We start from the raw sequence: 26,612 nt of genomic DNA, 5'->3' as shown, positions 1-26,612 counted from the left end.
TGTTCTCTCAGCTGCAGACTTGGTGCTGTTTAAGGGTTTGACAGTAAACATTATGTTTAAACTTCAGAATTCAAGCATGCAAATTAGAGGTTGGAGGTTGGCACAGATTGGATGTCCAGTTTCAGGATCATATATAAATGCTAAAATGATTCAAATTTTAGTGAAAAATCTTATATTTTATGCCCATCAGAGAAACACACACTTGACGCTCCTAATCTCCTCGCAGAGGTCTGAAGCATCTTTCAGAAACAGTAATGCTATTTTAGGAGAATTGATTCAGGAGCCTGGTAAGAAGTGAACCACCTCTGTACATAAAGCCCGGGGTTACCCTGACGTTTCCTGGATAAGCTGAATTCCTGTTACCTGGTTTGGGCTTCAGGTTAGTTTCCAGATTAGAGATCAGCAGGTATGAAATCACCACCTACTCAGATCATCAGAAAATACATCAGTACAGGTGTTAAATACCTCTAATGGAACACAGAGCATACACCAAGAAGCGTGCACAGATCCTGAGGCAGAAACTTGATATATAAAGTTGATAACCATCATCAGAGTGGGTTTTTATCTTTGGCTTTTTTCAGCTGATTAATTATTACACAAAAATTATTTTTGAATTCACCAACTTGGCTTTTAGAGGATTTTGCCCATTGTTATAAATACCTCCAAATATACTTGGTCCGTCCTTTCAGGTAACAAACAAAGGTTAACCTGAAACCTCGTTTGGCACTGATATTATATTTTTACAGAGTTGAAGAAGATGCAGTGAAACCTGCTTTCTTAGCATGTTGTCACGCCTCCGACTCTGAACAAATATCAAGATGGATCACACTGGATTAACCAGTTGTGAAGCTTTGTTATGTTTGTTTCCAAGTGCACTTTTTTTCCCCCAAAAGTGACACTCCCACTAAGCCACCAAGCCACAACACAAGGCTTTTTTTTTTTGTACACTTGACACACAGTTCTTCTAATAAATTAACTCTTTACCACACAAGCTGCTGGACTTCAGCCTAGAAAACATAATGGTAGGATTGGTATCAATAACCTCGGCTATGTGCTGCAGTAGGGGATGCAGGCATTGTTGCAGAAAACAGTTGACTGTGAGCGTAAATAAATGTTAAAACATCATGAGATGTGATGGTGGCAGTGCTTTGTGTTACTGAGTTTTGCTGGGATCATGAAACCCTCCTGACTGCATAGAACCTGTTAATGAAAAATCTCTGTGAGTCTTTCCTCTACTGTTTCTTCCTCATCACCCTCGTCTGCCAATATGTTTTGTGTACTTCAGGAAGAGATGACAAAGCCAAACTCTGTATTTCTTTTTTAATTATTAAGATCAAATAAAGAGTAAACTACAAGTAAAAGGGGATGTAAGGCGACATCGACAGGAGTCTGTTTTGTGTACATGAATGTTTAAGATCAGACTGAGAAAGGATTTTAAGGAGGAGCTCTGGCTGTGTGGACAGGAAGTAATTCAAAGAATGAAATGTGTTCGCAGCTGAAACACATCAATGGTGCATGTTCATTGAGTCATTTCAGGTGTGACTTAAAAACAGAGATTATGTGTTCCAGTAAATGTTGTTTTTCTATTTTTTGTTGGAGACATTGATGTTTTTGGCATGCAGTCTGTTCAGAGCTTGACCTTCCCGGCCAGCCCACTGGTGGGATAAAGTCGTGAGAAGCGGCCGAGGGTCCAGATCGGGAAGACGTTTCTGTATGAGGTGTAGCTGATGGCACAGCTTTTATTGAACACACCTGCAATATTCTCCTGAAAAGGAGGAAGAAAAACAACACATTAACAATCCTGTTGTATTTCACATGGTCATCAATGCAGGGATTAAAGGGACACATGTCCAGTTTTGGAAATATCTGCTGTAGTAACGTCGTCATATAGATGGCACTCGCTGTGTTGGGCCAATAGCACTAAAACAATGCTTTTGAAAAACTAAGCAGCTAAGTCTCTTTACAGAGTGAAGACATTTGTGTTTGATTTTTAGGGTGCGCTGTCCCTTTAAAGGCAGAGAGTCACCTGTGGCCAGTCTCCGTTGGGCAACTGCTTGTCAATCAGCATCTGTACTCCCCTCTCAATGGACTTCCTGTCAGGATGCCTGGTTATGCAGACACACAACATGCATTACATAAACTAAACAACCCGATTAACACAATGCTCACATCACATCTTTATTCTGACTCTTTCTGATTGGTCAGTAGCCCAAAGGTGAGTTGCTCTTTGTTACCTGACAGCCATCAGCCCTAACAGAGCCCAGCAGGTGTTGTGTATCTGAGCGGAGCCACTCTGGATGTAGCGACGCTGCTCACATGACTCAAAGTCCTCCCCCCACCCTCCCTCTGGCATCTGCCGGTCCAGCAGGAACTGACAGGCTTTCTGCACCTCTTCGCACACATGTCTGCTCACAAAGAATGTGATACAAAAAGAAATATGTAGGCTAGAGGTCACAGAAGGTCATTGCTGTTCAGCAAGTTTTGGAGAACAATGGGCGGTTTAAACGTAGGAGAATGTGTATAAAAGTCAGTGATTACATCTTACCCATTCTCGTACACGTGACCCATGCAAGCAAAAGCTTCCAGGCCAAACCACATCCCATACGTGAAGCAGACTCCCCAGGAACTAAGCAATGAGACAGGAATGTAAAAGTCATCTTCACAGTATAGTTGGGGCTTTCCTTGCACACCTTTATATCATTTTACTTCCTGCCTTTGTCTGTTTTAACTTCATGTTCTACTCATCGGTTTCACCTGTTGTTCACAAGCATTAGCTGCACCGTTCTGTCACCTGATCAGCTTTGAAAGTTGGTGTAATAGTTTTTCTTTCACATTTCAATAAGGATTAGCCTGCTGCATTTTTTACAAATGCACTTTAATGCACTTGCACCTGCATGCTACTGATTCATGTTAGTTGTTCATCATCTTGTCTTAGGAATATTAGGAAAGTCTGTGGCATCCGTCTGTCCAGGAGAATAAAGAGTTACATTAGTAACATTTTAGGCCCCTTTTCTATGGAACCAGCTTCCAGTTTGGATTCGGGAGACATGCACCATCTCTACTTCTAAGATTAGGCTTAAAGGTTTCCTTTTTTGCTAAATCATATAGTTAGGGCTGGATCAGGTGACCCTGAATCCTCCGTTGGTTATGCTGCAATAGGTGTAGGCTGCTGGGGTATTCCCATGATGCAATGAATGTTTCTTCTTCAGTTGCCTTACTCAATATGTGTTAGTAGACCTCTCTACATTGAATCATACTTGCTATTAATCTCTGGCTCTTTTCCACAGCATGTCTTTTATCCTGTCTTCCTTCTCTCACCTCAACTGGTCACTGTAGATGCACGCCCCTCCTTAAGCCTGGTTCTGCCAGAGGTTTCTTCCTGTTAAAAGGGAGTTCTTCCTTCCTACTGTCGCCAAAGTGCTTTCTCATAGGGGCTCATACGATTGTAGGGTTTTTCTCTGTATGTATTATTGCAGGGTCTACCTTACAATATAAAGCACCTTGAGGTGTTGTTGTGATTTGGCGCTGTTTAAATAAAATTGTTGTCTTTCAGTGTACTTGGTCATTACTTGATGTGTTTTAAATTTTTTCTGTAACAATAGCACTGAAACTTTTTCTCTTCCAAAGTGTAATTTCTCAGTTCAATGCACGGTTACACCGAATAAATAAATCTCAGGTGATCTAATTCCTTTGTGGTTTTGAAGAACCACATAAATGACTTGAGCTTAGCTGATTTTACTAAACCTGACAAACTTCATGTCTATGTTATTATTTCGTTTTTTTGTTTGTGTTTTTTACAAATTTGTCTCTAATGTTCTGGATTTGGGTGCTCTCATATATAAAATCTACCAAGGAGATCCAGTAATAAATCTCTAAGTTTGGCCTCACCCTTCCCAAGATCCATCAGGTCTCTGAACTTTCCTGCAGTACTCCAGCCCCTCTCTCAGAGTCGACCTGAAGAAGACAGCAAACTCAGAGGATCCTCCTGAACTTAAGCGACAACTGAGAAAACACATATGCTCAAGATATTTTCAGAAAAAGACAGTTTGGTTTTATACTCATTTTATTAGGTCAGCTTTAGTTTAAGCCCTGCTAATACTTTGGACAATTACAGAAGAATCTCACACTGTGGACACATTTGCTCCAATGGGTTTATGAGAGGGAGCAGAAAAGATGGCAGTAAGTGTAGCTAATGTCCAGCCTTTGCTGTCACCTACCCGTCTGTCGAGTCATGTACACAAGGGTTCAGGATTGCAGTGCATGTGTGAAAACAGTTTTAGGAGATAGCATACCTCTAAACAACGTGTTTATACCTTATCTCTTCGGCACGGTGATCAGGGTAGACCTTCTGGAAATGCCTCAGAGCCTGCATAACTGCTGAGGTGCACTCCACATATGTGTAATCAATCATGATGTCGCCTGTTTGTGTATGAACGTAAGAGATAAAAGAAAAAGACAGACAAGGCACAAAGTAACAGTGAAAAACAAACATTTCACAACATGTTCTGCATCCTCATTTTCAATGGAAAATAAGGCAGTCTTTGACTTTCTGCCCTTTGCTACTGGAAAGGTCATTGTTTCCATTGCGTACTGAAAATGTCCAAATGTCATGTTTATATTTATTGCCTCCCTTTTTCATATCTACATATTTACAGTTTAAGGGACTCAGACATTCCCAGCAACTGCCGGGAACTCCTCCTCACATGACTCTTTGAAATCAAAGTTTCTTTTAGACAGAGACATTTTTTTCAGTAAGATGTTGGCAACACACTCACCGAAAACCTCAGAGGGGTTGAGCAGCTCCAGGAGTCTCCCTCCTCTCTTAGTTTCATATGTGGCAAATCCACCATCTGTGTTTTTCATGCTCAGCAGCTACAAAAACAGAAACATGGTGAAAAGATGAAGAAGAGGATGACGAGGGGCGGGGTCTTCAGTTCAGTTTGCACTCCAATTGCGTTTAAAATGAAATGGCAGCAAGATTTCACAGGAAGCCTTAGATATTCTCAATTTTTCTCAACACTCCACATTTATTTCAACAACATTTATTTCAGTTAGTGCTGTACATAAAATACGATAGGCATTAGAGATCAAATGTGCAACATAAGGTAATATTAGAGTGTTAAACCTAGAAAATCAATTAGAAATTACAGTCAAGTTTAAGAGCTGAGTATTTATTTGGTTCATTTAAAATACGAGCAGAAGCCTGCTGCAGCAGACCTGCAGATCTCTGGGATGTGTGGGGCATAAAACACAAACAGGATGTGGAGAGTATGAACTGTAAACAAAAAAAAAAAAAAAGGCTTACTGACTAAGTCCTCCTTTTTTGTACTCACCACGTTGACGGCATCACACAGACGCTCAGAGGGGACGGGCTGCCTGATGGAGGGGCGGAGCTCCTGCAGCAGCATCAGTGACTTCAGGCCTTCTGCAGTGCAGTCGGCCACAATCCAACCACAGTCACGGGTACTGAAGGGGAAACCTCCCTGAAAGAAATGCAGTGCATGCTTTACTTATACACATAAGCTAAATTTAAGACGGTTTATGTTTCGTCAAAGCACATTCGAGTGATTTATTTAACAATGATAAATAAACTGGTTAAAAGCGACTGCAGGGTGATAATATCTGTACCTTATTCATCTGTCTGTAGTACTTCTGATATTGAGGAGGATTCTCCGGGATCTGTAAGAGCGAAAAACTGGTCAGCCATTTAAAATAAACATTTTTTAAAGTGTCAAAATAAAATGATGAAGTCTTGAAACTTGGGGCCATCTTAGAAGCTCATGCAGCATGTATTTGGCCCGTTATCTTAAAACATACAATTACATTTCAATGGTCATCAGGACACAGAAACTGCATGTTTAAATCACCAGTCAAATCGGATTAAAATCACTTAAGTATCTGCAAACGTTTCTCCAAATAAAGTTTTAAAAAAACATTTTTCACTAAAAGGTATTACTTCTATCATCATCATTGCTGTTAGGGAATTCACCCATAGATTATAATTCAGGATTCTTTGATTTCTGGAAGAAAAACTAAAATATACTACTAAAACAATGTGTACTACTTTCTGGTTTCCAACTTTAATGTTTAGGTGAATTATCCCAATCAGAAGCTAGTTTTTCAGATTATTCAGACACCACATAAATATGCAAAGAACACAAAAAAATTTGTTTTCATTATCAAAGCCATTCGGTGGATAAAGTGCATCTCCTTGCTGTACCTGTGTGATAGTGAGAAACTGATGGGCGTCTCGAAGGCATTCAGCTAGTTTTGGGTCGTCCTGAGCTCCTGCCTGAAAAAAACAAAACAAAACTGCAACACACAAAAGTAGTTTTCCTGATGTGTTTTTATGTCAAACACAGCACTAAAACAGCTCGTCAAGGTCGTCTTGATCTCGGACTAAATTACACAGGTAACATTTCTGTTACCAGATAATATTTATTGACAAAGTTGATTGTGACGTCCCGTTTAGGACTATGTGTTGGCTCAGTGTTTGACTAGTTCGACTCTCATCAAATTTTACTCACTGATTTCATATGTGGAGTTTCTCAGGGCCCAATTCTGGGTACACAGCTGTGTCTGAGTACAATAACGTGCATTTTACCTAAATTTAGAAGCAAAAAGTTATCCAGGTCATCCAGGTTATATCTTTAAGACATTGCTGTCTGTTTTCTGTTTTCATGGATAGATAGAGCTGGGTGTCATCTGCATAGCAGTGAAAATGTATGCTGTGCCTTCTAATGATGCTGCCTAAGGGAAGCATGTATAATGTAAACAGAATTGGTCCTAGCACTGAACCCTGTGGAACTCCATAACTAACCTTAGTGTGTGAAGAGGACTCTCCATTTACATTAACAAATTGGAGTCTAGTAGTTAGATATGATAAAAACCACTGCAGTGCAGTACCTGTAATACCTACAGTATGTTCTAATCGCTATAATAGGATATTATGGTCAACAGTATCGAATGCTGCACTGAGGTCTAACAGGACAAGAACAGAGATGAGTCCACTGTCAGAGGCCATAAGAAGATCATTTGTAACCTTCACTAAAGCTGTTTCTGTGCTGTGATGAGCTCTGAAACCTGAGTGAAACTTCAAATAAGCCATTCCTCTGCAGATGATCTGTTAGCTGTTTGACAATTCAAGGATTTGAATTCCATATGAAATTAAGGTTGGAGATTGGCCTATAATTAGCGAAGACAGCTCAGTCAAGGGATGGATGATTAAGTAATGATTTAACTACTGCCAGCTTGAAGGCCTGTGGAACAGAGCTAATTATTAGAGATAGGCTGCTCATATTTAAGATTGAAGCATTAATTAATGGCAGAACTTCTTTAAGCAGTCTTGTCAAATACAGATGGAGGGCTGTTGGAGGGGTTTTACATATGAGCATGAATGTGCTTTGGTTGAAATTACTGTAAGCATTAGAGGTCATCTTTGTCTTACCTCGAGGTAAGCCTGCACAGCAAAGCAGGTGTCCCAGAGCTGAGATCCATTCGTCCCCTGTGTCAGAAAAGAGATTGGATTAATCCCAAAGCAAGAAACAAACAAGTAAACTAAAACAATGTGTTTAGAAGGCAATAAATTTATGTATTCAAGTAGATTTTGGGCTATTCTTTGGATTAATGCACCACCTGAACTTTAGCTGTCGGCAAAACTGATTCTATGGATTCTTCTTTCTACATCGGTGATGCACCATTCTCCTCTATATCTCACACTTAATGACATCTTTCTGCTGTGAGAATAATATGGATTTAATAAAGGCTCAGTAAAGAGTTTCTTCTTTCTTCTTTTGCAAGCTGGAGGTGCAGAGATCCTCAGAAACACACCTTCAAATGTTAAAGAGGTAAAACAAAGACAGAACAAATTCTCACCTGCATTTTCATTCCATCCAGTCCCAACCTGGTACACAGAGAACTTACAGTAAGTTTATCAGTTTTACACCTTTTGTAAATGATTTTTTTCTGTATGTTGCATAGTTGAAGTTGTTCTTGAAGCTGGAGTTTGGTTTGTTTTATTACTGAACTGTTCAAGATCGGCTGACTGACCAGAGGTAGTCCGGGATCCTGGACACGTGCTCCTGAAAGGCTGCAGAGGAGGGACCATCGACATACCAGCGAACCAGCATGTTGATAGTCTTGGAGATCTGAGGAGAACCATCAGCAGATATCTAACTGCACGTTGCTCTTTTTATTTTACACTGTTGGTTCAAAACATACTTAGAAAACAGGAAATACTTTGTATCAATAGGTAACTTCACATCTGAGCAGACAAGTATCACATGTGGAGTTCCCCAAGGTTCCATCTTGGGACCCCTTCTGTTTAACATTTACATGCTCCCACGGGCACAGATTATAAAGAACAACAAAATAAACTATCATAGCTATGCAGATGACACACAAATATATATCACAATGTTACCAGGAGACCAAGGCCCTGTACAGGCTCTTGGTAAATGCATTGAGGAAATTAATGACTGGTTGTGTAACAATTTTCTCCAGCTAAACAAAAACAAAACTTAAGTAATAGTCTTTGGCGCCAAAGAAAAACGATTACAGGTCACCAGAGAACTTCAATCTATACATCTAAAAACCACAAACCAGGCGAGAAATTTGGGTGTAGTGATGGATGCAGACCTAAACTTACAAAAACACATTAAGACAATAACAAAGTCAGCTTACTATCACCTCAAGAATATATCAAGGATAAAAGATCTGATGTCTCAACAGGACCTGGAAAAACTAGTCCATGCATTCATCTTTAGTAGGCTTGATTACTGTAACAGCATCTTTACAGGTCTACCTAAAAAAATAAGTCAGACATCTACAGCTCATTCAGAACTGCTCGAGTCCTCACTAAGACCAAAAAAGTGGACCACATCAGTCCAGCTCTGAGGTCTTTACACTGGCTGCCTGTCCGTCAGAGGATAGACTTTAAAGTTCTGATGCTGGTCTATAAACCTCTGAATGGTTTAGGACCAAAATACATCAGTGTCCTCCTGACCCAGTATGAACCTTCCAGATCCCTCAGGTCATCTGGATCCGGTCTTTTATCAGTTCCCAGAGTCAGAAGAACCAGACACGGAGAAGCTGCATTCAGCTTTTATGCTCCTTATATCTGGGACAAACTCCCAGAAAGCCTCAGATCAGCTGAAACACTCAGTTTATTTAAATCCAGGTTGAAGACTCACCTGTTCTCAACTGCATTTGAATAAAGCACCAAATCCACACTTTTAAGCTTAAATTTCCAAACTTACATTTTAACTACGGTACTGATTTTATCTACTGTTCTGATTTTATATACTGTTTTTTTGTTTGTTTGTTTTTTAACAATTTTAAATCATGCTTTTTATTTGTTTTTGTTTTTAATGTCTCTGTAAAGCACTTTGAATCACCTTGTTGTTGAATTGTGCTATATAAATAAACTTGCCTTGCCTAAATAAGATGATTTAAATAAATTTTGCACCTAGAAACTCAAACTCCACAAATCTGTGTTCTTTGCTTCGAGTATCTGTGTATTAGTTACCGGGCCAATGCTGATGCATTTCGTGTAGCGATCGTCGGCCTCGATGTGATCATACAGCTCTTTGACTGCTTTTCCTCTCAGCGTGGTACTGTGGTGGGCTTCGTATACATTTAACACCACTGCAGGCCAAAAGGAACAAAGTCACAGGGTTAGAGAAGAGAGTGGAGGGGAATACCCACTGAAAACACTTATTACCATCCTCACTGTGTAAAACACCCTCCAGACAAAACTTTTCTATTAAAGTAAATTGGTAAATGTTGTAATTTTTATTCTTACCATCTCTACATTGTTTTAAACTGTGTGATCAAAGACATTCCTTTGTCTCTGACCACTTCTCCAGCCAATTTGGTGCTGGGGGAGGCTGACGTGGGTTTTATTAGGCACATCTTATCTGAAAGATCTGTTTCTTGTGTTGTAAGCTTCCTGCTTTTATGATCGTTTTGGTGAGCAGGAGGACACACAAACGCACCCCCATGACACACACACACGTTCTTGCACATGCAAAGACATGCATACACGTGCACACACATACACATAGTGCCTTGTCTTTTAGAACCATTGGGGGGTTTTACGGTGGGAGGTGCTTGTGTTGTGATGTGTATTGTAACAGTTTGTCAATAAATAGCTGTGAGGAGAGCTGCTCTTTGAAGGACTTGGTTTGGAGACAGGTGAGGAGCGTTTAGCTCCACAGCCTGGTTCTGACCAAGCCGTCCCTCATTAGCGAGTAAAAGACCGGTTGAAGATGTTCTGTCTTGTTTTCGTTCTCCATGAGGAATAAGTCTCTAAATTAGCGGAGCCTGTGGAAACACAGACTCAGCAGTTTCTCTTTCCTTCATATCTGCTGCTGAAAGCTTTGCTGTTGTGCAAAACATCTGTTAGTCCATTTTTTCTTAGCAGTCATTACAACCCAACTGTTTTAAATGTGCAGCTCTGGAGGCAGGTATTCACAGGTCAGACTTACTGTAAGCGACTGTGAGGAGTGTGCTGTGAGGTGTGTACATGTCACATGCTGCCACGTTGTTCCTCTGCGCCGGCCAGTTTATAAAAGCATAGTCCTGCACGTAAAGCTCCTATAGCACAAAGAACAAGGCCCATGTTATTGATATACATACAGACTACAGAGGAAGAGAACAATTAAAGGCAAAACACAGGCACAGGAACACACTCTATTCACATAATTCTCCTAGACTCCAACCTCAGCCTAAAAAATAAGAACAAGGAAGAGACAGACAGACAGGTAGATATAAAAAAAAAGGAAGAAAACAAACATAAAAAGCGAGAGCGAAACTAAAATAAGAAAAGGAAAGAAGGACTGAGAGGCAGGGCTCTAGAGTGCGACCAATTTGGTCGCAAATGCAACCAAATTTTTCAGTGATGCGACTAAAAAAAAAAAAATAAATAAATCTTTGGTCACACCAGTGCGACCAACTGTTTGGGTAACAAAAAAAAATCTCGTGTGGTCAACAACAGACACACGTTATGCCCCTATCGTGGACTAAACCAATCAGAGACAGTCAGGGGCGGGACCTCTCTGATCGGCCGTGGTCCAGTTGAAAGTGCAGGTGGAAGAGGGAGGTGAGTAGCTTGAATAAAGCGATATCGACTCATTAAATCCTGAATTGACTTTTAAATATAACTGTGTTTTGCCAGAAACGCCAAATTCTCAGATTAAAGCTCACAAAACTATTTCAACAACCACCAAACAGCAAATGAGAGCAGGTACACGGATTCCACACAAAGACGTAAACACGGAGCGGACCCGACGCATCAGAATCAGCTTTGTCTTTCTCGGCTTTCTCACCCGACGGCCTGTAGACGGACACGCCGTCGGAGCTCAGCGATTCTGATGCGTCTGGTCTGCTCTGTGTTTACATCTTTTTGCGCTGATTCTGAGCTGCAGGTTTAGTCTCTCTCCAACCAAAATTCACCGAGCCAGCAGCAAAAGAAGCATCAAACTGCGCTTCACATTTGATAAACATCGTCATGAATTCCCTCTGAGTTTTGCTGGTTTGCTTCCACCACAATAAAAAAATCACACTTCCTGCACAGCTCTCTCTCTCTCTCTCTCTCTCTCTCTCTCTTTACTTCAAGAACAGTTTCCCGTCTCAAATCTCTGTTTTCTGCATTATTCATTCGCTTATTACCCAACAGTCTACCGTTGTTTACAGCACTGTCTTTTTCTTTTTTTCACTTAAAGGACCTCGGACAAGAAAGCCTAATTTCTGCTGTTCAATACTGAAGAAATTAAAACTTTTTAAAATTATGCAAAATTACAGAATATTGCAGAATATTTTTTAAGGTTATCTGCTATAAAAAGCCAGGCCAGAAAAATCTCCTTCATGTTTTTCTGTTTTATTCTCAGTTACTTTCACACAAAGGCATCTGCTGTGATGGTCACAATTCTGATGAAGTCTCATATGTATCAGTACTGATAAATGATCAGAATTATAATATTTCTGACTGTCTGAGGATTAATTGAATCAACCTAGAAAACCTTTTAAAACACAGGCCTACCTGTACAGCAGGTAACTCCACAGATGCTCACAGTCATTCTCTATTTTTACTAACGCTGATATATTTACTAATATTATCATTATTTTAATTATCATTAATGGCAAAGAGGATCAGGTTTAATTACAGTAACAGCAGGAATGTTTTTGTGCTAAACTTTAAGAGGATGTCATGTCCACATGACATCACCAGGTAAGCCACAGCTGGGATGCAAAGCACAACACTGAATACGTTTGGCCGTACTGTGTTGGAGCATGGCGCCCCCATGTGGAACACGGTGGACTCCACACCTGTCTGAGGCTGAGAACCAGGGGATCTTCGTCTGCGGCCAGTCTGACGGCATAACAGTAACTCATCGGGAGGTAGACCTGCCGACAGTGACACCACAGGGTGGAGGGGTGGGCCGGCATCCAGGTGGGGAAGAGCCTGGAAGAGACAGAAACACGTCAGGAATCCTGGAACATTTATATTTGAGGGAAAATGATCAGTCTGACTTCCATTCTACTTAGAAAAACCACAAGTCAGGGTCAGAGTCATGACCAACAACGCCGCAGAGGGTTAAACTCTTGTTTCATGTAACACACCTGTGAGAGGCCACAGAGCTGCACACGAGTCTGGAAATCATCTCCCACTCACCACATCTCAGGGAGGAGCGTGTTCATTCCCTCCCAGCTGTAGACGTTCAAAATGGCCAACCAGAATTTACCCCACGAGGGAATCCCAACTGCTCCACCTGTACCAGATAAACACAGAGCGCTATGGTACACTGCAGCTGAAAACATGACACCATGGAGAAAAACGCACACTGAACATGACAGACCTTTGCTGTGCAGGTTGTTCCTGGCACGAACCATGTCTGGATCATCGGGATCCACTCCCAGGATCCGAAGTGAGGTGTAACTCAGCGCTGTGCCAAAGACGGTGGACTTGTCTTCAACATGTCTGCAGAAGTGACACACACATGCTCACTGCTGCTGTGATCAGCGCTTGAGAAGTTGACTTTGGAAACGTGCTGTCCTGGGATCATTTTAGAGCAGTTTAGCAGCACTAAACTTGCCTCTCTGTTATATGTGCTGTTAAATGTGTTTGATGTCTTTCTACTTCTCCTGCCATCGTGTTTTGTGTTAGTCTTTGTGTCTCAGTGCTTCTTATTTGTTTGTTTGTCTCTGTATTTGGTTCTTATTTAAATCTGGTAAGAGTTTTGATGTAATAACAGGTTGGAATCAAAGTTATTACTGATATCGGTTCCACATGAGTGATAAGGTTGGTATGGTGATATGAACATTAAAAGAATATTTTAAAAAAAAAACCCTGTTGACTTACAGACCCCAGCCTCCATCAGGGAGCTGGACTGAGCGCAGGTACCTCACCATCTCCTTCTTCCAAGCCTCAGGCAGAGAGATCTTAGCGACATGGCAGGTGATCAGGAGACCTGTGGAAGCACCCGAACAGAGACATGAAATCCCTCACACCCTGTTTTATTTATATAGCATCAATTCACAACAACAGCCACCTCAAGCAGTTTTATATTTTAAATTGAAGACCCTAATACAGAGAAAACACCAACAATCAAAACAAAGGACAAACTCCATTTGAACAGGTAACCTGCAGAACCAGTCTCAGGGAGGGACAGTTATCTGTGTGAACGAGGAGGGAGATGGACAAAAGACAAACTATGGCACAGAGAGCCAGCGTTAATAATTGCTAAAGATTCAGTGTTATAGTGGTGCATAAAGAGGTGAAGAAGAAACACTCAGTGCATATAGGAATCCCCCAGCAGCTTGGGACTATTGCAGCGTAACTAAGGATGGATTCAGGGTTAGCTGATCCAGCCTGAAGCATAAGCTTTATCATAAAGGAAAGTTTAAGCCTAATCTTAAATCTGAAAAGCAGAGTGGCTGTCTGTCTCCTGAATCCACAGAAGAGGGGCCTGAAAGCTGAAGGCTCTGCCTCCCATTCTACTCTTAACATCCCAGGAACCACAAGTGAGCCTGCAGTCTGAGAGCTATGAGGTTTTTAAGATAAGATGGGTCCTGACTGTTCAGGGCCTTGTATGTAAGGAGCAGGATTTTAAACTAAATTCTGAATATAAGAGGGAGTCAATGGAGAGAAACCAATACAAGTGATGCTCTCTCTTTCTAGTCCCTGTCAGTACTCCTGCTGATTCATTCTGCATCACCGTCACTGATGGTGCAAAGGTTAAAACTGTTGCCTCACACACACACACACACACACACACACACACACACACACACACACACACACACACACACACACACAAAAATAAATAAATGGTGGGTTCAAACCTTCCTGGGTTTCACAGTTAGTCTGCCATAAATACATTAATGTGTACTGAATTTGCACCTTTATTTTTCTACCATTACATTCACAACTGGAGGTTGAAGACAAGACTCTGTTCCCTGTAAAGGCAGTGCTTTACAGGGAACATCTCCAATGATGCAATGAGAAACTTCACTTTATTTTGCACGGTCACTACAGACATCAGGATAAGGAGGATGACTAGACTCACCTGGCAACAGGAAGAGAGGCCCTCCATAGTCTCCTGCCCAGTGACCGTCCTCGGCCTGCAATTGACTGTAGAAGTGCATGCCTTTCACTGCGGCGTCCACAGCAGTGTGGGCGGCTGGAGAGTCGGACACGAACTTACTCTGTGGAGAGAATCAGTGATCTTACTACCCACCGTGGTCATCCACAAAGTTTAAAGATACTCAAGTTTACTGTGTCGCTCTGAGAAATCCAGTTTCCAGTAAGAGCCAAACAGTCAACTCAAAAGCTGTAAAAGATGGGAAACAACTGAGAGGAGCCCACCGTGTCCAAGCCGAGTGAATGGGCCTCCAGCATTCTCTGCTCTCTGTCTGCGGTCTCCTGATCTTCCAGGTACCGCCACGTCTGCCGGCCCTCCACATTGGTCAGCCTCCAGCGGCTTAGGTCTGTGGCTGGCTCCGTCTTATACGGCCCCCCTCGCCTCCGCAGGTGCCTGGCAGAAAGAGTATTTGAAGAAGGAAACACTTCTGTAGATTGCCTTTTACAGATGTGACTGAAGTGCAGACTTCCAGCTTGATTTCAAGAGATTTAACAAAATATTGTTTCATTTTTATAAATTAGAGCAATTTTACATACAGACCCCATTTTCAAATGCTCAAAGGTTATTAAACACTTGACTCAACCTGTTTCATGAGCAGGTAAGACCTGGCTCCGACCTCTCGCATCCCATCCCCAAATTTTAGCTTTCTAAAAAGTCTTTATAATTCCTGAGCTCATTAACAAGTACATTTCACTAATGTTTTCTTAAACATTTCTTAGAGTTACGACAAAAACGTGCACTATGAATGATTTATTTATTATTATCGTCCTATTTATTCAGGTAAAATTCTCACTGAAATTAAAATCTCATAGTTGTTAAATGAAAGAAGCCAAAAACTCACGTTCCCTCAGTCATAGCTGCTGTCAGATCAGTCAAACCCTCCGCTAAAATACGTGAATGAATCTCATCTCAAGAGCTCCCGAAGCTCCGCCCCTTCCAGTGTTTCCACGGGAACTGTAGTCCTGAGAGGGCAGCGAGTGCAGCGAGTTTAGTACATCTTAGACTCCACTTCCCAGGAGGCCATGCGAGGCCCGTCCGAGGAGTTCTCCACATGGAGAGACATGAGCAGAGACTCGGCTTTCCAATCACAAACCGAGTGGGAGGGGAAATGGGCGGAGTTTACAGTGTGGTCGTGGAATCATAGAGCTGCTCAGATAAACATACACATGTGGCTCACAGCTGGACAGTGATAAAGCAATGATAACAATGACAAACGGTTTTACAAGAAAAATATTCCACTTTTATTCAACAATTATATATTCAATAATAATGTGGGATTAAAGGAGTTCAATCCCCAGCGTTTAATGTGCTAGTTACACAGAGACACTCTTAATAAACAACAATAAATCCGGAGTCAGTGTTACAAAGTTAATCCAGTGCTAAAAATATACATTTTCATGTTTAAAATAACAACAACAACAACAAAAAAAACCCCACAATCCTATTTGTAGTCCGTGAACCCGACCACACTGAGATGAAAAGGTGATGATCATGTCACAGACAGGTATGAAGATGCAAACACTTCTGTTTGCTTCAAGTGCTGTCAGTCATCGACGATGCTCAGCATGCCGCTCAGCTTTAGCCTGCAGGCCAGTTCTTCCTCTTGGCTTGCCAAAATCTGGCGTTCCAGCTCCTTCAGTCGCCACGTCAAAGATTCAGGAGCAGGCTTACGCCGGGTCACTTTTTCCAAAGGATCATCAGGCTCCTGGAAAGATAAAAGATTTTCTTTATCTGTAGCAGCTTAAACAGCGAACCTATTTCAGTGTCGGGAAACAGTCGTACCTGTGTGAAAGATGCCTCTCGAGTCCTGGCTGTGGGGGTGTGCCTTATGGTGGTGGGCATGGACAGAAGGGTGGAGGATGGGAGGAAAAGCGGGGTGGTCAATTGCTCCAAAGGGTCGCCATCCACCCAGCACTGAAGCTGCTCCATACTCCTGCAGAAAGGCAGAGAGGGTGTGTTTACTGTCGGACTCCCCAGTCAATCAAACTTCAATTTAAAAATCACAATTTTGACTTGTGATGATTATGAGTTCATTCTGATTACAATGCTCTTGTTTCTTTCTTTCAGGCCCAAATTCAGTTGCTCTCAAGTTTAGCTCCACTAGAGATGGCTAAAAACAATCTTCAGTCAACAAGAACCTTTTGAATCTGCGCAAGGGTTTCAGGGACTTCTTAATTAATATTGAATCAAAAATGAAACGAACGCAGCAGAAAATGAATCAGGGTGTAATGGTTTGCTCCTGGATACCCAGCAGATGAAAAGTTGCTCATAGGGGACACAAAAGAAGTGGAAAATTCTCATTATAATAAAATTGGGATGATTTTGCAAACTGCCATGAGGTTCACTGAGGTTCATTTGAACTGGTGGGTGTGGGATGGCCTTATGGTCATAAAAATCTAGTCTGGGGCTAAAACTCCCTACCTGTGTGAGCCCCACCACCCTAATCCATGACCATCACATGCAGTGATGTAGGTATACCTCTTGCTTTCAGCTTTCTCCTCCTCTAAGCTCTGCAGGACTTTGTGGGCCAGCAGCTCCGGTGGCGTGGGCGTGTGGGTGATGTCCAGCGGGGCTGACGTAGCCTCGACGGGCTCCACCAGACTGTGGAACAACCTCTGCCTGAGGGTCGCCGTGGTGGGTGTGGCATAAGCAGCTGCACTCACCCTGAGGAGGGAGAAAACCGGAGGAATTAGGAACAAAGGAAGAGCAAAGGAGGCGCTCCAAGGATGCCACCATGACGCCGGCTTTAGAGCATTTAAGTAGGACTGTTTTTGGGGAGTATGAGTTTTTGCTTCATGCACTGCACAATAGTGTTGCACATTCAGGTGCTGTCAGATTAAAAGAAAGATGCGCATGTCTCAGAGGCATTGACAACCTGTGGGGTTTTCCTGGGCCTCCTTACCCCTCCTTCTCTTGCTGCTTCTCTCTGTGAGTTTGCCTCATGGCCTCCGTCCACTCCTCGGGCGGCTGGAAGCCCTTCAGTGAGTATTTGGGGAAATAAACCAGGATCTCTCCATCCTCTGTCACAGCATCTTAAAACAAACAATAAATAGGAATTATGGGTCAAAAACATCAATAGCAAAGTGGAAAATAGGCATTTTTTTAAGATGATCTTCCACAGAAAATTAGACCAAACTGACAAAGACTAAAACTTAAGACATTGTCTTTACATTTTTATTGTATTTGGCAACTTTATTAAGTGCTCTATATGGTTTTAGTTAGTCTCAAATTTAGTTTTAATTAATTACAGCAGCATGGTCCTCACCTTGGCAGACAGGTGGTTTAGGTATCTGCCAGTCCTTCAGCTTGTGGTCAATGCAGATCACCAGCACGTCATCCCAAGGAATCAAACTGAAGTCCACACATACATCGTCTTCTCCAGCGTATCCGGGGGTTCGGGTGCGCCGACTCTTTAACTTGACTCTTTCCAGAAGGTTTTCGAGTCGAGACATGAGGAGGGGTTGATTGCGACGTGAGACCGGGATCTTAGCGGCGTAGCGAAAGATGGAGGAGCACAGCTCAGACCACGAGTCTAAAGAGAGAAATAAGATGATTAAATATATAAAATAGGATTATTAACCTCTGAATATCTTTGTGGAAGATAAATCTCTTTCTGTGTGAAACTGACCTGTTGCGGACAGCTGCTCCCACTCTGGCAGCTGCAGGCTGAGGATGATTTCCCGCAGCCAGGCCAGGTGCTGGTAGGAGTTCCAGGCCAGATGAGGCACAAAATCCCTCATGTCAGGCAGACAGAATTCGCCCGGAGGCCATGAGAGCCCGCAGAGCTCCTGAGATGCCACTTTATCAGCAACGTGAGTCAGGACTGCGTTGTAAAGCTGAACGACAGGAGCTGGATCCTGGGATGGAAGATGTGCGGTAGCTCGCTCCAACCGGTGGGAGTAAACTCTGGGACTGAATTCATGACTTAAGGTGGACTCAATGAGCTCCACTAGGGTCTTACAGGTTAGACTGAAAGGTGGCAGAGTACGGAGAGCCAGCCAGCGCACGGCCTGGTTTATCTGAAGACAAACAACAGGACAGGACGGAGAGAAGATGGAGAAGGTCAGTAAAGAAAAAAAAGCAAGACCGAAAAAAAAAGCAAGACCAAAAAAAACCTCCATGATGGCAAAGGAGCAAATGCGTACCTGTTTGGATCCCTGCAGATCATTAGTGGTCTCTGGTATGAAGAAGAACGTATACTCCGATATCAGGCCGTCCGTCACCAGTGTGTGCAGCTTCAGAGCTAGAAGAGATGAAGCTTTTTTAAAAACACTCATTTACCAACTACTACAGAAATCTCTTCGTGCTGCCTTCACTACCATTTCTCACCTTCAACAAGTTTCTGTGTATCAGCAGCGCCCCCGTCTAGCCCTGGTACCAGGATGACGAGTGGCAGTGGGCAGTGCCAGGCGCTGGCTTGCTGTAGCTGTTTGAGCTGAAGCAAGGCGGACAACAGCGGGACGTCCTGCTCGTCCTGATCAGGCTCCACAGTGGGCAGGGCGGGCAGCAGCATGATGAGGGCACTCGTCCCCTGGAGCTCACAACTCTCCTCCATTTTTGACAGGCCGTCTTCGTTTAGCGGACCTCGAGACACCTGCGGGGTGGGGAAAGAAATATTAAAATATAATTCCTAACCGGTTTTTTTTTCTGATCATTAACGGACTTCTGGTACTTTTAATCTCAGCAAAACATGATTTATGTCCCTGAAAAAGCTGCTTCTTCTTTACCCTTTAAGCCAATTCTAGTTATTTTTCTTCACACAAGCCTTTCAGCTTCAGCCTTAAAACATTTAACCTAACGTGAAGCTCCTGTCTATTGTGATTCTAGCACAGCTCTGCTCTGAATAATCATATTTCTATTTCTGCATGCCCCGCGTGATCTGACCTTGATGCTAATGTGGACTTTGTGAGTGCGCTGTCCGCTCTCCTGCAGCGTGTTGGTGACAGTCAGTGTCTGCAGGGTGCCCTCTGGCTGCTCCTCCCTGCCCTCTGACTCCTTATGCCCACCAAGCTTCACCTCCAGCCAGTCAGAGAGGATCCTGAAATCATAACAGACAGGACACAATCAGTGAAATGTTCATAGAAAACCGGGCCTAGAATATCTTTAGGGCATTAGAGCACCTGTCTGCCACGCTGGCAACGCTCTCATGGTTGCTGGGTAAAAGAACGACGGCCTTCCAGAAGATTCGCTCGGGTGCGTTGGGGATGCTTTCCGTCACCAGCGCCGGGAGGTCGAGAGGCGCCCAAACTGTTTCGCTGAGGGCGACGCCAGAAACAGGTCAAAATGACACTTTGTGACACGGACTGCTGACTGAACAAACACAGGAACAGGACTTACTCAAGCAGCTGCTGAAAGTAGTAGTGAACTCTCATCTGGTGGATTGCTCCTCGTCTCATATCGTACAACCTGGACAGACAGAAAACATGTTACAGCAAAGGAACTGTGCTCATCGTCCAACACTGACAGGAGACAGGAGAGGACAGGAGATACACACACCTGGTGCTGGAGAGCGCCAACATGCCAGCATTTCCCAGGTTGACCAAACCACGAGCCAGATCTGCTATGGAGGGCTGAGCAGGGGCGCTGGGAGCCAGAGCTTTCAGTTTGAAGCGAGGGTCAACGCAGCAAGGGGCTGCAGGAAAGCCTCGCATCTGTCGCTTCAGCTGACGGCGAACAGCCACCACGTCACGCCACCTGGTAGATGAGGAAGAAGAATATTTAAAAACTGCAGAAAGACGTTTCTGGGATTCTTGGTGCTGTTTTGTTTTGCTCGTGTGCCTTCATTATCCATGTTTTTACCTTTTGATGTACTTGTGGATACGCTGCAGCTCTGCTTCAAGCAGGTTTTCAACCAACACAGCGATGTCTGCATTCAGAGTCTCCTCAACTAGACTCACACACACCTGCTCTGTGCATTTAGCCACCCGCTCTGCTTTCTCATTCAATGCCTCTCTGAAAAACAATTTTTTTAAGTTAATGTCTGCCACTCGAAGAGCTCCAACGTCACGACATTCCTCTTTTTGTTTTGCATGTCCACTCGTCCTCATCCTCTGTCACATGCATACTGTTAAGTTAGTGGATGCTCATAATAAATATGAAACAAGTCTTAAATAATGAGGTTGGTGTGCGTGTGTAAGTAATTCTTCAAACATTCAGTGTCGGGCTGGTTTTTCTATTCTCCACAATCTGCAACAGAAGCCCCGCCCACCTCCTTTGTGGGTCAGCCAATCAGAAGACAGTTGGCTTAAATGGCAGGAGCTAAAAGAGCTTCTCTGAGACATAGGATGAACTGAAAATTGTGCCAAAGCCCAAAAAAGACAAATAAGGATTATTTTGAACCGTGTATCGTGGAAAGCGACTGTATTCAGGTCAAAAATTAACATAACAGATTTTTCTTAGTTACACATTTGGTCAGATCTGTTTAAGTCTTACTGGATCTCAGATGCGGCGGTCTCCTTTATGGTCTCATCTAGCACTTCGTGCATCACCTCTGTGCAGAGAGAGAAGCTGAACTGAGTTAGGAAAGCCTCGTGCTCCTGACGCCTCCTGATACAGACAGAAAAGGAAAAACAGACCAGGGTTAGTCGTGGCAAAAACAGCCCAAAATATTTAAGACAGAGTCACAATTGCGGCTTAGGAAAACACGAGTCTGTTGTTAGAGTAGAAGATATTTTCCCCTTTTCCTAACTGAACCCAGGGCGGTGATACGCCTGTTATAAACCAGCTGCTGGCAGACCAACCTGGTTTCTTCAAGCTTGCGTTTTTCTTCAGCGATGCGCTCATGCTCCAGCTTGATCTCGGCAGCAGACACCTCCTGTAGCATCTGCCTCAGGACCTCGCTCACCATCATCTCCACCTGCACGCTGCTCTCCCTGCACAAAACAAAAATAAACAAAAAAAACCCAGCCAGTTATCAATCACGTTAACCGGAGGACTTCCTCCCACACACTGCAATCACAGGTTTTCATGATAAGCTTACTTGAGCGCTGCTGAAGCGTAGCTGGCGCCGGCCTCAGCCATCTCCCTCACTGCTGCATCAACCACCTCTTCTACCACACCATCCAGCTCAGCCATGATGTCCTGCAGCGAGCGACAGAAAAGATGTTTTAATGAGTTCTTATCATCTTTTAAGAGAAGGAAGGAAAATATTAATTCTTTATCTTTACTGTTAAAGGTACACTAAGTGATTTTAAGTAAGCAATCCTAAATTTAATTGCAAAAATATCTACATTGCTTATAAAAACACAGAGTTAAAATGAGAATTAGTAATGTCTATGAAGAGCTGGGAACTCTTCCCCACCTCATCACTGAACACCAGCTGAGGTTTGGGTGGAGGTGACGGGGGTCTGACAGGCTGGAATAGCAGCTGGGGCTCAGCTGGGTGGGTCGAGAGCTCTCCCGTCTCATCCATAATAGCTGCAGCTGGCCCAAAGGCAGCGGGAACATCGGGAGCTTTGACTGGTACGACCTGAGACAGCAGCTCGCCACTGGGTGGCGCCTTCAGCTCCATTCTGTCACCAACAACTGAAACGGCAAAACAGGCATCAAAGAATTCACTTCCTCGCCTCCTGAATGTGATCAAATGATCATTCTTAGTTGAGTTTTACAGAAATAGAATAACCTAACGTGCGTGCAACAACTGGAGAAAATAAAACATGTTAACCTTTAAACTGGGATGGCGTGGCCTCGATCAAGCCTCCTTCTCCTCTGTATTTGTTCTGGGAGTCAAAGCTGCAGACGGGGGTGTGCTGGGGAGGGTTCGGGAGGGGCCCTCCGTTTACCACCTCCCCAATCAAGACCGTTCTCTTAGCGAGAATCACTTCAGACTTCTTCTGGGATAGCGGCAGCTCTGGCTCCTGATAGGCTATTCGACTCAGCTCGACCATGCTGCAGACAAAACGTAAAACACAAAAACGAGATTAAATCAAAGGCTATTTAAGGTGGTCTTGCCGATGCAATAAGTCTGCAATACGACCTTAGAAACACAGCATTCCACTGAAAGGAGCTGAGAGAGAAACCAGTGGCATGGACGCTCACCCGTCGTTGACGTTGAGGCCGTACTGCTGGACGAAGTCAGTCGCTTCTGCAGTGGTGCGGAACATCAGCATCCGCACGACGTCATTAACAGGAAACAAAGTTGAGCGGGGACCCACAGTGTGAGCCATGTTCAGGGTCTTCAGCGCCTTAGCTCTGACCTGCACACAGACATGAAGTTTAGGAGTTTTCAACACCCGCACAAAAAACTGTATTATTTTAATGAGCACCAAATCTTTTTCCAACACATCAATATTTGTTCTGACCCTTTCAACCAACAAAAAACTAAAATATTGTCCCTTTAATTAATATCCTGCCAGATCTAAATTAATCTCCATGCTGAAGGTTAAGCATCATATTTTTTTAAGGATTGTTTAAGATATAAGCTACAGCTGCTAACAACCATTATGCCATCATACAGTTCCAGGAATAATAATTACATTGACAGGAAGTTGGTTAACTGGGATTTGGTGGTCGTCAGCTGGTTGACGTGCGCTCCAGATACAGCACGAGCTTACAACACAAGTGTAAGCATTATAACAACCTGCTGCCATCCTGTTACTGCAATCCTCTGTTTTAACCTTCTCTCACTCATTTAAAAAAAAGTCATTAAAAAGTCCATCAGGCTTGATGACTACAGTATATCAGGAAATAAAAATATTATCTGGTATGGCACATTCATTTTGTGCTGAATAAAAGATCAAATAATTAAATTGTTTCCTGGCACAGTGCAGGAGATGAATAACAACACAAACAAAATAAAATAATAATAAGAGCAACAAAGATTTAATCAGCAAATTTAGGTTGTGATCCAAAAGTGTCACAATTGAAGCATCCCTGAAAAAAGTGCGTAAACAACCTCATTGAGAAAGATTCAGACATGATTTCCAGGCAGTTTCTGACCTGGTTGAAGTATCTGTGCAGGAGGCAGCTGGCGAGGTACGAGGCTCCTTTCACCAGCTTGAAGAAGCGAACAAAGTTGTTGCTGTTGACGGCAGCAAACGCCTGCACCGCAAACTTCACCTCGGTGGAGTTTCGCACCTCATCACGAAACTGCTGCACCTCACTGCGTGGAGATTAAGGGTCAGGTGTGAGATGCAGCTACAAATTACAGAGGAAATGCTCGCTGGAGCACCGAATGGGTATATTCTGTATATGTTTCCGTGACTGACCGCAGGATGTCCCCATCGTTGAGCTTCAGCAGAACGCTGTACTGACGGAACTCCGGCTCACGGGGGCAGAAGATGTGACGCGTAGCCAGGTCCTGGTACATTTCTTTCAGGCTCTGCAGGCACTTGGTCATGTTCTCGTTGTTTATCTTGGGGTCGAACGTTGACATGTGCTCCTCGCAGAGGTGGTGGGCACAGTGCACGTGGAAGCGGGTGCACTTTTCAATCAGTGACACCGTTTGTGGGCAGCAGAGGTGCTGCTGGATGATGTCCTGTGAGTGAGAGATGGAGACGAGGATCAGTCTCTCCACAGCAATGACTAAATCACACCAATCACCCACCTAAACCTCCAGAAACAAAACAGCTTTTTTGAAGTTGTAATTAAGTATAGCTGGAGCAGCTCATCTGAAGCACTACCTTGCGGATGCCGCGGGTTCTGTTCCAGACAAAGTCGTACCAGTCCCGGTAGTTGTCGTGGCCCAGATCCATGATCTGCGTCACCAGATAGTCCATAGTCATGCTGAGCACCGGCAAAGGACGCAACTCGTGGGGCAGGGGCTCCTCCTGGTCGGCTGATGAGCGGCTGTACTCCTTGATGGCGGCTTTGTGATCCACCTGGTCAGAAACGGAAGGAGAAAAAATTGTTTACAGCAAGAAGAATCTAATTTCCTTGCATGACCAGGTTACAGCCTGCTACAAAAAACACTGACAACCATTTCATCCATCTATCCATCAGCGTTTGAGTCACAGGGCAGCAGTCTAAGCAGAGAAGCCAAAACTTCCCTCACCACAGCCACCTCTTTAATCTCATCGGAAGGGGACAAAACGTCATTCCCAAGCCAGCCAAGAGGTATAACCTTTCCAGTGAGTCCTGGGGCTGCCCTGGGCCAATACATTTTCATTCTGCACTACCCATTGAGGTAATGTTAACATCACCTCACTGGGTGAAAAGTGAAAATATGACAGTACTTTAATTACATGTAAGAAGACATTTAAAAGTATCTCAGGCGGTTCATCATCAGTTCTGTAATCGACAGTTCACTACATTTGAAAGTTTTTAGCAAATTTTTGTTTAAATTAAAAGAAAAGTTTTAAACATTTAGTTGTTTGACTGTCGGGCATCATACGAGGCTTTCTTTGGCCCACAAACTTAAGTGAGTTGGACATTTCTAGTCTGCAGTGTCTCTCCAGTGTATACATATTTTTTATTATTTATCACTAAGCCTAAACAGATATTTACACATTCATTATTTATGAATAGCAGATATGTTTACAATGTTGTGCACCCAAACGTCCAATTAGTGCAATCAGATGAAGTGAATAAAGCGTTTAAATCTAAATGTGCTCCAGAGAATCTTCTGAATACTAAACATGGAGTTCTAGGTCAAATTTAATATTTTAAATAATATTAATATTGATATTAAAGACATTACCGTCTCTGTGCTTGGAATGACTTCGAATGCGCTGAGCTGGTTCCGAGTTTCTCTCATGTACCTCTCCTTCTCAGGACACATGTCAGGACACGTCCCCACAAATACCTTGGAAAGGTGGAGGTCTGTCCGCTTTGGCCGGCCTGTAAAGACATTAGCACTAAATGTCTCACACCTTTTTATTTTATTTTTTGTAGCTCTGTTAATAATGGCTGATGTGAGAGGTGGCTTTGCCTTGACGCAGGATCTTGTCTCTCTGCTCGAGGAGGCGGTATTTGTCCTCTGCGGTCTCAGCCACCTGCCCGATGAGGGGGAGGAGAGAGGATGGGACCGGGCGCTCGGAGCTCTGGCTGGTGCTGCTCTCTTTTTGAGGTTCAGTGTCAAACTGCAGAGCCTTTACGGGGGAAGGTTTCTTCACCGGGGAGCTGACACATGTGAGAGAGCCATGATGTTGTGGAAACTTTTCATACTACATGACAGCTTTATTGGTGAAGTAAAAATTAGGTGCTGTGTTACCTGCGGCTGAAGGTCACCGTGCTGCTGAGTGTGGGAGGTCTCAGGGTGGGTCTCCGGAGTGGTGAAGAAGAACCCGCTTTTGACTCCATGTCCTCCTGGCCTTCTCCTTCTGACGTCTCCTTTCCAGTTCCAGATCTACCCGCTTTCTCCCCTGGACCTGCTCCATAACATTACACATTAATACAGAAGAACCATCACTCTGTGTTAGAGGATATTTTTGCCAAAATAAACTAGCTTTTAAAGAAATGTTTGCATTTACTCTGCTTCTTTCTCTGCCACAGGAGGACAAGCTCTTTTCCTTGCAGCATTTTGCCTTTTTTCTTTGCTTTTGCCGCTGATGCCTGGAAGAGATGATGGGAAAAGACAAAAAAAATCTACATTACACTCTATAAAGTAGAATAGGAAACTCCAAAATACTTGCAATAAAAGAGTAGAAGCTTGAGAGAGAAAAGTTAAACTGAATGCCAGTTTTGTTGATACCCTCTAACTTAAGATGTTGAGGGTACAAAGAGGTGACTCACGTGGTCATTGAAGTACACTATGGTGAGGTTCTTGGCGGGCCGGCAGATAATCTTGTGAACTTTCCCAAACCGAGCAAAGTGCTTCTCGATCGTGTCTCTTCTGTTGAGTGATGAAGGGACGTTCCTGCACATGAGTGAGGTGCAGTCGGTGGGAGACATGCCGCTCAGGCTGTCCATGCTCTCAGTGCGTGAGCCACGTTTATTTGGGGTCGTGGTTGCGACCTTTGATTCTGAAGGTTTTGCTGAATCTGTAGAGAAAAATCACTACAGTCATTGTAAGCACTGACGAGTAAACTGGTC

At 43.3% G+C, this 26,612-nt stretch overlaps 2 protein-coding genes across 2 annotated transcripts in view; both read right to left on the bottom strand.

Moving 5' to 3' along the window:
• Window positions 1-1,306: 1,306 nt before the first annotated feature.
• On the bottom strand, window positions 1,307-15,544 carry lss (lanosterol synthase (2,3-oxidosqualene-lanosterol cyclase)). Its single transcript, XM_086266260.1, has 22 exons — window positions 15,484-15,544; window positions 14,867-15,035; window positions 14,568-14,706; window positions 13,361-13,469; window positions 12,858-12,979; window positions 12,674-12,770; window positions 12,328-12,463; window positions 10,488-10,596; window positions 9,527-9,645; window positions 8,050-8,147; window positions 7,876-7,903; window positions 7,448-7,504; window positions 6,221-6,292; window positions 5,629-5,679; window positions 5,334-5,483; window positions 4,776-4,872; window positions 4,314-4,419; window positions 3,889-3,954; window positions 2,546-2,626; window positions 2,235-2,405; window positions 2,027-2,105; window positions 1,307-1,765 (listed from the first exon to the last, which is right to left on the bottom strand). Exons 1-22 carry the CDS (start codon window positions 15,495-15,497, stop codon window positions 1,628-1,630), a joined length of 2,208 nt encoding a protein of 735 aa, XP_086122386.1. The 5' UTR covers window positions 15,498-15,544; the 3' UTR covers window positions 1,307-1,627.
• Window positions 15,545-15,865: 321 nt separating this feature from the next.
• Window positions 15,866-26,612, bottom strand: part of mcm3ap (minichromosome maintenance complex component 3 associated protein) — a 13,582-nt gene continuing 2,835 nt past the window's right edge. The window contains exons 2-28 of the mRNA XM_086267597.1: window positions 26,313-26,560; window positions 26,051-26,132; window positions 25,792-25,948; window positions 25,510-25,700; window positions 25,279-25,418; window positions 24,263-24,460; window positions 23,849-24,117; window positions 23,580-23,742; window positions 22,680-22,837; window positions 22,306-22,529; window positions 21,943-22,166; window positions 21,622-21,722; window positions 21,383-21,514; window positions 21,075-21,188; window positions 20,442-20,594; window positions 20,139-20,336; window positions 19,980-20,048; window positions 19,763-19,897; window positions 19,527-19,680; window positions 18,972-19,236; window positions 18,788-18,885; window positions 18,271-18,661; window positions 17,908-18,174; window positions 17,545-17,674; window positions 17,121-17,306; window positions 16,425-16,575; window positions 15,866-16,347 (exon numbers count right to left, since the gene is read on the bottom strand). Coding sequence (XP_086123723.1) covers window positions 16,186-16,347; window positions 16,425-16,575; window positions 17,121-17,306; window positions 17,545-17,674; window positions 17,908-18,174; window positions 18,271-18,661; window positions 18,788-18,885; window positions 18,972-19,236; window positions 19,527-19,680; window positions 19,763-19,897; window positions 19,980-20,048; window positions 20,139-20,336; window positions 20,442-20,594; window positions 21,075-21,188; window positions 21,383-21,514; window positions 21,622-21,722; window positions 21,943-22,166; window positions 22,306-22,529; window positions 22,680-22,837; window positions 23,580-23,742; window positions 23,849-24,117; window positions 24,263-24,460; window positions 25,279-25,418; window positions 25,510-25,700; window positions 25,792-25,948; window positions 26,051-26,132; window positions 26,313-26,560 — 4,760 coding nt within the window. The 3' untranslated portion in view covers window positions 15,866-16,185. The remainder of the gene's footprint in view (window positions 16,348-16,424; window positions 16,576-17,120; window positions 17,307-17,544; window positions 17,675-17,907; window positions 18,175-18,270; window positions 18,662-18,787; window positions 18,886-18,971; window positions 19,237-19,526; window positions 19,681-19,762; window positions 19,898-19,979; window positions 20,049-20,138; window positions 20,337-20,441; window positions 20,595-21,074; window positions 21,189-21,382; window positions 21,515-21,621; window positions 21,723-21,942; window positions 22,167-22,305; window positions 22,530-22,679; window positions 22,838-23,579; window positions 23,743-23,848; window positions 24,118-24,262; window positions 24,461-25,278; window positions 25,419-25,509; window positions 25,701-25,791; window positions 25,949-26,050; window positions 26,133-26,312; window positions 26,561-26,612) is intronic.

The sequence above is a fragment of the Aulonocara sp. 'chitande type north' Nkhata Bay genome, linkage group LG16 (genome assembly GCF_057382095.1).
Source record: "Aulonocara sp. 'chitande type north' Nkhata Bay isolate Kocher_YH1m ecotype deep benthic linkage group LG16, A_spYH_male_GT1.1, whole genome shotgun sequence".
Classification (NCBI taxonomy): Eukaryota; Metazoa; Chordata; class Actinopteri; order Cichliformes; family Cichlidae; genus Aulonocara; species Aulonocara sp. 'chitande type north' Nkhata Bay.
Note: the sequence above shows the minus strand (reverse complement) of the source record. Positions and strands in the feature narration are given on the sequence as shown.

Coding starts and splice junctions, on each gene's coding strand:
- lss (XM_086266260.1), bottom strand. Junction 5,680..6,220: donor AGTTTCTCACTATCACACAG/GTACAGCAAGGA, acceptor TCGCTCTTACAG/ATCCCGGAGAATCCTCCTCA. Junction 3,955..4,313: donor CACCGTGCCGAAGAGATAAG/GTATAAACACGT, acceptor TGTCTTCTTCAG/GTCGACTCTGAGAGAGGGGC.